The sequence below is a fragment of the Cygnus olor genome, chromosome 19 (assembly GCF_009769625.2).
Source record: "Cygnus olor isolate bCygOlo1 chromosome 19, bCygOlo1.pri.v2, whole genome shotgun sequence".
Lineage (NCBI taxonomy): Eukaryota > Metazoa > Chordata > Aves > Anseriformes > Anatidae > Cygnus > Cygnus olor.
Window position 1 is genome coordinate 10,163,041 of NC_049187.1, and position 12,366 is coordinate 10,175,406.

Genomic DNA, 12,366 nt, shown 5'->3' on the forward strand with positions numbered 1-12,366 from the left:
TCTCAGTAAGACTTTTGCTCAACGTGAGGTTGGCGAAGTTGGGCTAATCAGGACCTTCTGCTGTTGCAATTCTGCGTTGTGAAACCGCTGCGGGGCTTAGGCTAAGCCAGCTGTGCTCCAGGACCACGGGTGCTGTCTGTTTCCACCACACTACCACAAAAAGGAGTACACAAAAGCACAGCATAATTTTTCCTTAATTGAGGTTAATGCTGGTGAAAGGTGACAGATTGAAGGACTTTGGAAGTAGGTGAAATTAAGGCTTCAAGACAGGCACGCTGTGCCAAAATAAATTGCTGAATTGATCCTTGCCTGGGTGATCTTCAGCGCTGCTTGTGATCAAAGCCAGCTCTTCTACTCGTGCGTCTTAGTGTGGCAGACGAGTTTGCTCTGTTTGAATGAAAGCAGTAAAGCTGGGGTCATATTAAGTGTTTTAAGCTTATTTTTATTCTGTGTTTCAATACATTTGATTTTACCATCAGATAATCTGTGTATTATGTAGATGGTGCGGTAAGGAGCTTCTTGAGAACTGTTTTGATACTAACATTTTAAACAATACCAACTTAAAAATGAGAACTATGCCCTACCTTTAAGGTAGCTGCACGTAATATCAGAGACACACACAGTGCGTAAAACTTTTCAAACTGTCTATGTTTCTCAGCCAGTAACTTTCATGGAAAGCCAGCGCATCTTAAAATGTTTTTGAAAGGGATATGTGAACATCGTGCAATTGAAAAGGCAAGACAGTAATCACAGGTATGTTGTTACTCACAAACAACCCACATCCATTATTCATCTTACGCACTGCTTCAGATGTCCAGCCGAACGTTTTCAGGACCACGAAGTGACTCGATTGGGAAAGTAATCAGGTTAAAAATAACCCAGGGGAAAAAAAATGTTGTTGTCGTCCTGGCAGATTTTCAAGTCCTGTTGGTAGCTGTGGAGAAGGGTATTGACAGAAATAAAAGCAGGCTTTGCTATTTTCAGATGCATTGTTCTTGGTTCAGAGAGGAATGTGATGAGCCGTGCTTGTGGCTAGGCCAGGTGCCTTTGTTGTTTGGCTGCTCAGCTGGGAGCCAGGTTGGGACAGCGCTCCCCGAGTGGAAGGCCGAGCTTGAGGTTGAAAAGGCCTCTGGGTTTGGTCGTGCTCGGGAGTAAGCAAAGACCCAAGCCATCACGATAAGGGTGTAATTGGGTTTCTGGGAAATTTAATCAGCCGTTTTTATCACGGCAGTCTGTTTTGAGTCATGGATTCTGAGAACTGTGCTGTAGAGTTCAAGGTGTGCAGCTGAACTTCACCTTTTGTTCCTTTCTTCAGCTGCCTCTCAGTGCCAGTTCCAGCTTTTAAAATTCTCTTTTGGCTCTGATTCTCAGTACTGATCCAGCCTACGCTGTTCTTCCTGCTTCTTGGAATCTTTTATTGTTCCTTCCAGTACAGAAGATTCAGCACAGATTCACAGCATACCGTTCGGCCCAAGGTTCTAGAGCAGCCTCAGTGCAAAATGTCACGAGTTGGATCTAACTCTCTTTTCGGGGAGGGGTGTTGAATGTGACTGTATGTGCAGCGTGCTCCAGTAGCTACAGAAATACTTTGCAGGAAGATAGATGAAGGCAGACAAATTCTCTGAAGAAAGTAAATGGACTGAATAGTTCCGGCCCTAAGACAAGTCCTTTGTGAGCAGGTGTAGCAGGTGCTCCGAGGGCCTGGTTTGTGCTGTGTATAGAGTGGTGTCTGACACAATCATGAAATGCTGCAGAAAGGTTTATTAACGTCCCAGCTGTGAGCTGTGGAAACCAGTGATCTAATAGCAGTGTGCTTCTTAGCAAAATCAAAGCAGGACAATGAGTGTGCGCTGGCAGGAGAGTTGTAACGTGGTTATGCTGTCAGATGTGTTGCTTTTCTTTTCATTTTTTTAACTAGTCAGCAGGTTTCTGTAAAGAAACATTTGAGCATTTTAGCATGAAGTTTTATATAAGTATTTTTATGATTTTTGTTTTTCAGGAGTTTATAAAATATTTAATCTCATTCATGAGTCGAACTTCCTTTTTAAGTCATGGATGACAAGGCTTCTGTTGGAAAAATCAGTGTCTCATCAGACTCGGTATCCACTCTTAACAGTGAAGATTTTGTCTTGGTTTCCAGGCAAGGGGATGAAACACCATCTACAAATAATGGTAGTGATGATGAAAAAACAGGACTGAAGGTAAGAATCAGTAACCTGAGTTTGTTCTCTATTCTTCTAAACCTAACTAACCATAGAAGAGCTTAAAGAGGGACTTCTTTATTGTGGAAAACTTGACAGAAAGGAGAACTTATTCAAGAATTGATTTTGCCAGTAGTTTCTGCTTTACTTTTGCTGATGTGAAAGGTGATAATTAGGTTTTGAGTAAGAGCTTTCTCCATCACTACCTGTGGGTTTTTTTTTCCCACTTCGCTTAATCCTTCATGAAGTGCTTAGGATGAAAGAGACTGTCAAGAGCTTGGAACTGTGATTTCCTCACAGATTTCAGGTAGAAAGCAATATTAACATACACTTGATTTGAACGTATCTGTTAATTCAAAGTATATATTATAAAGTTTTCCCCAATGTGAAATGTTCTCTTTAAGAAACGTAGAAGTGTAGTTATAACTAACAACTTGGCATGAAACTGAGAATACAAACCTACGTGGGTAGGCTTGTGTGAACTGGAAGGGTATTGACATCTTCTCGCTTTTAAAAGTGCTGTTCTGGAAAGAGACCCTTGTTACTCTTTTTCCTTTTTTTGTCTACTTAAAGAAAATCTTTCATTCCAGTGTGTATTTGACCAGCCCTTAAGCAAAGTGACGCTAGTAAGGTGGTCGCTCAGAATTCTGTCTTTTTAACCTGTTCAAAACCAGAGGTTTCCTAGAGCGAGTCAAGTTGGTGTGTTCTTTGTGGGAGACGGAAAGACATTCCAGCACTGCAAGAAACTGAAACCTACGGTCACATCTATGTCTTCAAAATAATGTCTTCAAAGATGATAAGAAATTGCGTTCTGCTGGTAGACTGTATATTCCTCTTTTCGTTAGCAGTAGTTGGAACAGAGACTTTACTGAACATTTCTTGATGTCTGTGCTCATCTTGCTTTTACCTCCAATGGCCTTATTTGCTTTTTGTGCATTGATTTGAGCCCCACACAAGATGGGCCACTATAGGGTCTGTTTTCTTTAACATAAGACTTCCAGCTGAATCTGTGAGTTAAGTCTCAAGATCTTTTATTTAGTCTGGCAAAAATGTTCACTTATATTTTATTGCAGTTGCAGAAGATCATAGAAGGATAGTCTACAAAAGTTTGAAATTTTCTTGAACAATCAGCCTGATGTTCTGTAAAACCTGCTGGAAGACTGTAACCTCATGCTTATCTTTCTAGACTGTGCATGTACCAGCAGCTATAAGTACTTAAGAGTTCAGAATAGTCTCCACAGTGCTTCTTACCTCGAGAATGCTTATGTGGTAGTTGTGTGTGTTTCAGCTCCCGAAGTCAAAACGCATCATTTGAGACTCCAGGAGACAGACACGGTCTACCAGAGTTTTCATTTCATCTTGTTATTCCCAAAGAAGGTTTGGAAACATGAAATGCCTTAGTCTGCAACACTCCTTGCTCCACGAGGGAGCTGTTTGTATTGTTGGTCTAATGACTGCCTTGTTGTGGCTGTCCCGTTGTGTTAGTTTGACAGGACGTATCTTGTTTAGTACAATCAAAGACATTAAAGAGACTTGTATGTGAAACCATCTTCATTAAAGCACATGGATATTTGTGAAGAATATCCTTAATCAATTTCAGACTGACTCCTGAAACTTACTACTAAAATTTTCTTCATGTTTACTTTCAAAGCAGTTACAGAATGCTGGCTGCAGGCACGCTGTTCCTCTTGATGAGGAAAGGCCATTACCATTGCTGCCTCTGCTGATCAACAGCCGAGCAGGAAAGTTACGCTGTTCCCTGGCTTGGCACTGAATGTCACAGAGCTTCACAGGTCTTAAAGATAAGCTTCTTTATGAATTTGGTGCCAAGACTGAGCACAATCCCTGAACAGAGTGATTCACCTTGAGCCTTTCCATATTCCGCCGTTTGAGTGCGTGCTGTTTTGTTAGTGGCTGCAGTTGGCGTGGTTAGTGGAAACGTTACACCTGAGATAAGCAGGCAGTGCGCAGTGTAAGTTCTCTCATGCAGGAATTTTCCTGTTAACCTCATTTCTTCTGGTTAAGGTTGTAAAAACAATTACCATCAGAAATGGAAGGTCTTTTAGCTGGCCTTAAGGACATAAATTGTCTTCTGGTACTGTTCTACAAGAAAAGAGATACTGCCCGGAAAGCACGTTCTTGATATCTTTTTGGTTCTAGTTTGCTGATAACTATTCAGTAGACACTTTTACTGTATTATTGAACTGTTTGTGAATAGATAAATGGAGTTTTGAAGGTTGTCAGGTAAGTTAAAAGTACTGACGCAGTGATAGGTAAAAGTATTTCAGTGGTATATGGAAAATTAATGTGACTACAAAACAAGCATGAGGTTATGCATTTCATAGGGACAAACAGGGAGAAGAGTTCTTCAAGGAGAAGCAATTGCTTTGGTATGTAGAATAAGTTAAATTGTAGATGTCAAAACCCATTTGCCATGATGAGCCCACCAAGAAAAGCAGAAAATAAGTTGAGGTTTGTATTTGAGCTTTTGTCTTTTTTCTGCTGCTTTAGAAGAGCAGTTTGAGGATCCTAAAACATTTGCTAAATGCAGTCTGACGATGGTGCTAGAAGTTTAGGCTTGTGTTGGCTGAATGCAGTAGGCTGTCAGATTTGTAGATCAAATCTGAGCCTTTCATTGTGCATTCTTTGCTAAGCTATCGCTTTAAGTAATAGTGCTGTGGACTGAACTAATGCACAGTTTTATTCTTGGTCTTTCTCAAGTCCAGGCAGATAAATATTTCTTTTGAATAGTCATGTTTTTCTTCAGTTGGTCATAATTTGTACTTTTTCTTTGCCTTTTTTATACAGAGAAACATGATTCAACAATTACAGAACAGGCTTGTCACTGATATGTTTCCAGAAATATCATTTGCTAGCTGTCTCTGCTTTCCAGTATTATTTCTGTGTCTGCTTTTGCTTGCTGCGAGTGGGACTGAACTGGATTTACAAAAGCCTTGCTTCTGGAGCCCACTAACTCCTCGAGTTCTCTGACAGCAGAGGCCAGCAGCACACGAGTAAGGAGAAGGGAATAAACTACACTTCTAATAGATCCTTTGTGTTGTTGTGAAGGAAGTTTTGAAGGAGGCTGCATACTATTTAAAAGTTAAGTCAAACTAGTTTTCAGTGCTGTGAGAAATGGAGGAAACGCTGTCTAGGCTAAATGGTTTCTTTCTTCCGTCTCAAGCGGACCTACGTGAAGGCGTTTGTTAGATCCACTTGGTTTCTTCTCCCCTTCTGCCCTTGGTTCTGCTGCACTCTGTCCTGCCGCATCTTACCAGTTTTGGGGTTGCAGCAGAGCTTCAGACGGGTTTACACCTAACGTTCGTTTTCCCCGCGAGGTGGTGGTTGTTACGGCTGCGTAAGAGGCTCTGCTTCACTCGAAGTCGGCCGTACTTTGGATGTTAGGTCTCCTTTGGGCAGCTCCTTTGTTGCAACTGGCTGCTAAGCTGTGAGAACAGAAGGCCTCCAGTCCAGAAGTGTCACTGATGTTGCTTTTAGAGTTGTTTTTGGAAAGTAGTGCCTGGCTTGAGAAGGAGGGCTTTCTTGGAGGCATTTTGAGTTACTTTTTAAATGAGGATTTGGAGTTTTTAGAATATTTGCTAGATAGAGTCTCCTCAGTGGGCTGTGCTACTCTCTGCTGATGCGGTGGGCTTCACATGTATGTTGTTGTATTATTTTTGTCTACTTATCTATGTTTTTGTTAGAACAGTTAAATCTAGACTTACCTTGGATCTTAAAATATATGGAAGCAGGCAGTGATTTTGCTTGTCTTTACATAGCTTAAATATTAAATTGGATCCAAGCAGTGCCTCGGAGTCGAGTTTTGTTGCTTGTTGGTTACTTTGCATTTTAGGTAAATCTCCCCTAGCCCTTTCTTCTTTTTCCTGTGCCTGTTTACTGTCACAATGTAAGCAACCTGGACTCACGTTTTACCTGTCCCTGCTGCTTTCATGAACTTTTTAGATCATGTTTTATAGAGCAGTATCGAGGTATAGTTTTTTAATACAATTTGTTGTACCAAATACAGTAGGTCAGCATTCAGAGTTCTCTGTCTTGTAAGCCTGATGGAATGGAACGTTTTTCACCTGCGTTTTATGTTAAGGCCATTACAATATTTAATTCTCTTTGGATATAAATTCCCCACCATCCCTCCCCAAACTGTAGTCTGTTTAATCCTTGTGAACAAAAGCATGTGAGGAGCAGGTTTGTGCCAGAATTTTGAATTCCTGTTCCTTAGAATACCTGTCCTGTAAAATAGAAGTTACAGGCATTAATGGGGCTGGTGGAACTCTCTAATTGATTCGTTAGATTTTGTTGCAAGCCATATAAACAGGGTGCAGTAAACCAACATGTAGCATCTTCCATCATCGTCATCATCTTTCTGAGGAAAGCCTGCACAAACCTGAATAATGAACTTGGTACTTACAGAGATTATGTCTTTGACCACATGCTTGCGCAAGACTTTTTCATTGCTTCTGTGAGGAATCACAGAAAAGAATACTGACATTAGTGGGGGGGAATGTGAATCTGTATTTGTTACTAGCTACAGGTTACAGGTGCTTCTGTGTGTTTACAGCCGAGGAAAGCAGTTACTCTGTTCTACTCCTGGCAGGTGATCCCAGATAGCACGTCAATACGTTTTAATCCGTACTAGAAAGTTAGTTTCTGTTTGAGCATCAGCTTCAGGAGGATAAATGTTCATTTTTTTTAAAAGTGTTTATTTACTTATTTATTTATTGTTAAAATATGAGAACCTTGTCCATTGTTTCAGATACTTTCAAGATAATTTATTTTTCTATGATGAAATGCGAGTTTTGAGGCAGATGGAGTTTGCTTTAATACTGAGATTGTGTTATGGGTATATGGGTAGACGTCTGTTTGCCCTGCATTCTTCCTCCTGCTTTTAACCATTTCCTTTTTTTTTTTTTTTACTATCTTATATTAAAGAGAAAAGAAAGAATGCAAATTTTCTTTAATAAGGTTTGTCTTGCAGTCTTTTTAGGTAGTTGCACAATTTGGATTTTATTAGCTTGCACGTAGTGCCCTAAGTCAATAAGCTTAGGGAAACGTAAGGACATAGAAATGCGTATCTGCTCGTAGGGTGAGTTATGGTGCCAACAACAATAACCAGCAGCCAGCAGCTGAAGTGTTGGAATCAGGTGCGTTGCTCTGGATCCCATCTGGTAAAATACTTCCAGTAAACTCCATTTCCATGCTTGATTTCTAAACCGTGTAAAGCATCACTCACTTCCTATTAGTTGCAGAGGAATGGGCAAAGCATTTCCTTAGATCCAGTATCTGAGAGCTTCCTGAAATTAGAGGTTTACTGGGTGGGTGACAGAGCACTGGAACAGGCTGCCCAGGGATGTTGTGGAGTCTCCTTCTCTGGAGATACTCAAAACCCACCTGGATGCCATCCTGCACAACGTGCTCTGGGTGATCCTGCTCAGCAGGGGGGGTTGGACCAGATGATCTTCAGAGGTCCCTTCCAACCTTGGCCATTCTGTGATTCTGTGAAACTGCAGGAACGCAGTAACGCAGGGTCCTACTGCTGTGACTGGTGTCCTGCATTTATGTGACTTCGGTACGCAAGCTCTTAAAGAGCTCCTGTTCATTGAGACAGAAGTGTTTGCATCCTTCCAGTTGGATCGCTTGCTACAGTGCGTGCTTCTGACCAAGACTGCTTCTGGAAGACTGCTCAGAGCACAGGTCTCCGTGTCAGGTTGGAAGGGACCTCAGGAGGTCTCAGGTCCTGTTCAAAGCAGCATGCAGTGTGGTGTCAGACCAGGTTAGGTTGTCATGGCTGTCACCCAGTCAGGTCTTGAAAACTTCCAAGGATGGAGACTGCACAGCCTCTCTGGGTGACACGATTCGATGGGTTACTGTCCTCATGGTGAAGGAATGTTTCCTGCTATCCAGGTGGAACATCTTGCTGCTTATGCCACTTTCTCTCCTTCTCCTGCTGTGCAGCACTGTGAAGAGCCTGGTTCTCTCATCCCTTGCAGCTATGGAAGGCTGCTGTTGGGGACTCCCAAAGCCTTTTCTCCTTCAGGCTGAGCAAACCCAGCTCCCTCAGCCTCTCCTCGTAGAGCAAGTGCTCCCTGTCCAACCTGGTGGCCCTCTCTGGGATCTGCTGCAGCTCACGGGTATCTTTCTTGCACTGGGGAATCCAAAACTGGATGTGGCCTTCTAGACGTGGTCTTAGGAGAGCTGAGCAGAGGAGAGAGCCACATCCCTGTGTCTGCTGCCTATGCTGCTGTTAGTATAGCCCACTGTTGCTACAGCCTATGCTGATCTTCCATAAGGGACAGAACCTCGTATATCTGGAGCCTCTTTGGTCTTTTTGCACAAAGATTGAACATCTCTGCCCAGATGTGACTAGAGAACAATACAGTTGGATTGTCTTTGTCAACAGGAGGTAGTGCAGGAATTCCAGTTCTCTTTCTCTCTTCAGTGAACATGAATAGTTCCCTGCATATTGCCTACAAACTAAAAGAAAACAAAAACAAACCAACAAAAAAACCACAACACACCAACCAACCAAAAAAACCGAACAAAAACAGTAGCACTTAATATCTTCATCCTCTTTCTAGCTTAGGACCTAATTTTGCACCACCTGGGCTGCTGCACTCTTTCCTGTTGACTTCAGTGAGTGCAGGGTCAGGCTGCAGATGTGTGCTAGGAAATAAACCTACACTGCTCCTCAGCATGGTGGCATCATCCTGTTCCAGATTCTTCTCTTCCTGTGAAACCTTGCTATCTTCCCCATGAACCACGTTGCATATTAACTATATTTGGTCCTTCCTGGTACTATTCTGAGAATTGTAATAGACCAGTGAACTGTGGACTTCTCTAAGTTTCCTCTGCCATAAGCTAGTCTTCGTAGTACTAGAAAATTCCTGCTTTGAGCTCCCTTTGTTAGTTTGTTAAAGTGAGGGGGATAGAATCAGAACTGGTGAACATTTTCTCATTGCAATTTGTGTTTACGGTTGTAACTAGATGAAATTTGTTAACTGCTGTTTTGGTTGGTGGAGGCAGCCATATGAACGGCCACGTACCCAAAAGGTGGTTGTTGGTTTTTGTTTTTTTTTTTTTTCTTTTTCATTTGAACAGTCTTTTTTCTTGTGTGTGTGTCCCAACTCTGTTTGTGCTCTTAGATTGTGGGGAATGGAAGCGAACAGCAGCTGCAGAGGGAACTTGAGGACGTGCTGATGGATCCACCCATAGAAGATCAGTCAAGTGACCGGGACCATGGAGAAGAAATTAGGACTGATGGCGATGGGGAAGAACCCGTTGTCCTTGAAGCTTCAGCATCTTCTACCATTAACCCAGTGTCGGTGGCAGGACTCCAGAAACCAGAAATGAGTTTGCCGGTGAAACCATCCCAGGGAGGTTAGAAAAAAATGGGGAATGCCTGGTGGTATCTTCTGAACTAGCTTTATCTGGGGAAAGGAAGGAGGATTTAGGTACAGGTGTGTCCGTCTACCTTTCCCCATTTCTCCCACTATAATCACCACTATAGTGCAGGTTATGTGATGCAAGAGTTACCATATGCTGAAACATTGTCTCTTCTGAAAACACTTGCTGTACTGGCCTTGTGCAAAAATACTATGGTTATTTGTCTGGCTGTATAAAATACTAATTTGTTTAGTTTGTCTATGCATCTTATTGCTGTAGTGAAAATTGGTGCACTCATATTGAAAAGGTGTCTGAGTGAACTGATTATAGAGTTTGGGTAGCAATGTTAGCAATCAGTGACTTCCTTTCAGGCAGGTTTTGCTGTAGTATTTTGGCCTGACCTGACTTTTTATAATATGTTTCTTAGTCATTTTTTGCATGCAGTTAGTCAATCTCTGATAATTTACTGCTGTAAACCTAGTCTTGCTTCTTATGTTCAACTTTGTGTCTTACCCTAGACTGTGAGGATTTGAGCCCTTTTACACCTGTGACTGATGAGGACAGTGTGGTGTTTAGCAAGCTCACCTACTTAGGCTGTGCCTCTGTGAATGCTCCTCGGAGTGAAGTGGAAGCCCTCAGAATGATGTGCATCTTACGAAGCCAGTGCCAGATTTCTTTAGATGTGACTCTGTCAGTGCCTAATGTCTCTGAAGGAACAGTGAGGTACAAAGCTAATTCAAGCGTACTCTGACTTTGTGCATTTAATATTACTTTCTTTTAGCAAAAGAAACAATTTACCAATTTATCCGTGAGGAGTCATGAGCAACTTAGTATTTCTTTCAGTGGAAAAAGTGGATTTTAAAGAGATCTGTGGAAAGTGATGCTTTGATTTTGTTTCCTGAAGACATTTTTTTGCCCAAGAATCAGTATGGAATACTGTGATGATCCAGAGTGTCCCAAAAGCTACAGTGGGAGTGGTTATTGATGAACACTTTGGAAATAGCCTGAGAAGTATTTGGTTTGTAGGGCTGGAATATTGCTGGTACATTAGGCTTAACAGGGATGAGGCTGTCCACTGCTGTATATTAGTTATTTTATTCATGATGTACATTCTCCAGTAGCTATGAAATTGTTGAGGCTTGCAAGTTATTGGCTGGCTGAGCTAATTCTTCTAAAGGTGCAGGTTCTCTCTCTCTCTCTCTCTCTCTCTCCCTGCCCCCCAGACTTCTAGATTCTCAGACAAACACAGAAAGCGCAAATTATCCAATCTCTCTCTCTCTTTTAACAGACTTTTAGATCCTCAGACAAACACAGAAATCGCAAATTATCCAATCTATAAAATCCTTTTCTGTGTACGAGGGCATGATGGAACCCCTGAAAGTGATTGCTTTGCTTTCACTGAAAGCCACTACAATGCAGAACTCTTTAGGATTCATGTCTTCCGATGTGAAATCCAAGAGGCTGTAAGTTGAATCTTTTTGTCAAATAATTATTATGTAAACGTAAAAGTTGTTACTGAGATAGAGCAGAATTATGTCAGGCACTTCAGAAGTAATTCAATTCATGACTTTTTGTTTCTTTTATACCCCAAGTTAAGATAATTTTAGAAATCTTGGATATGAAATGAGAACACGTTTAATGGTTTATTCTTTAAAAAAAGTGTGGAAAAACAGTTAGATGCTAAAGCTGCCAGCATCTTTATTTCTCATTGTGTTATATAGTGAAAATTCAGGTAGGTTTTCAGCTGCTACATTCTGTACACCTGTATCTTTCTGAACTTTCTTCGGTGCTGTCTAAATGCAGGTGAGCCGAATACTGTACAGCTTTGCCACTGCCTTCCGTCGTTCCGCCAAACAAACTCCACTCTCAGCCATCGCCACCCCACAGACTCCAGACAGTGATATTTTCACCTTCTCTGTGTCACTGGAAATCAAGGAAGACGATGGCAAAGGTTATTTCAGGTATAGATTCTTCATTCATTTGAACCTGTTGCTACCTGCAAAGTGCTGTTTCTATTTTGTGTTCTTCTTTTGTCTTTAAAACCTTTTCTGTGCAATGTGTTTTAAGTTGCGTTCAGCTGAGTAGTCCAAGCCGAAATCATAGAATCATAGAATCATTCAGGTTGGAAAAGACCTCTAAGATCATCTAGTCCAACATTTGATCTTCCAGTGCTGCTCAGTAAAGGTAAATGTCTTGAATGACATGGCCTGTGTAGACGTGCTGTTATTTTTTATCCTAGGAAGAACCCAGCTTTCCTTATTTCCCCCTCACGTTTGCAATTTTTAGTTACATCATGCATTTTTAAGCTTAGGAAGGCCAAATTGGTCATCCTTATCCATTTCCCTGTGATTTCCTAGGGCTGATCTGCATATTAGTTATTGAAAGCAGAAAAGAAGGCAGAAATTAAATTTATTATAAAAAATCACCAATATTGATTCTCCTTAGTTTTGCTGTGATCCATGTATTTGAAATACTCACTTGTTTTGATCTGTAAAGTAGTGCTTCCTTGTCTGTATCAAAAAAGCTTTACGAACAAACGTTGCTTCTGTTTCTGAATGTTTTTGTTTTTTGATCTAGTTCTCAAAATACCATAAATCTTTTCCCAGGTAGGTTTGTTTGTTTCCTGATCCAGGTGCTATGGCAAGTGGTATAGGGTGAGGGTGTTAGAGCAGCTTTTCACATTGTTTTAGTTAGTGCCATTTTCGTGTGAAGTCTGCTAATGGATAACCTTGGTTTCTAAAAAGACTTTTTAATTTTTTTGCTACAA

General features: G+C 41.3%; 1 protein-coding gene across 4 annotated transcripts in view; it reads left to right on the forward strand.

Moving 5' to 3' along the window:
- RABGAP1 (RAB GTPase activating protein 1) overlaps positions 1 to 12,366 on the forward strand; it is an 83,391-nt gene that overhangs the window by 16,829 nt on the left and 54,196 nt on the right. For all 4 annotated transcript variants that reach the window (XM_040531289.1, XM_040531286.1, XM_040531288.1 and 1 more), the window contains 5 exons: positions 2,000 to 2,201; positions 9,359 to 9,593; positions 10,118 to 10,322; positions 10,888 to 11,062; positions 11,403 to 11,560. In XM_040531289.1, the coding sequence (XP_040387223.1) occupies positions 2,052 to 2,201; positions 9,359 to 9,593; positions 10,118 to 10,322; positions 10,888 to 11,062; positions 11,403 to 11,560 (923 nt within the window). In that variant the 5' untranslated portion in view covers positions 2,000 to 2,051. The remainder of the gene's footprint in view (positions 1 to 1,999; positions 2,202 to 9,358; positions 9,594 to 10,117; positions 10,323 to 10,887; positions 11,063 to 11,402; positions 11,561 to 12,366) is intronic.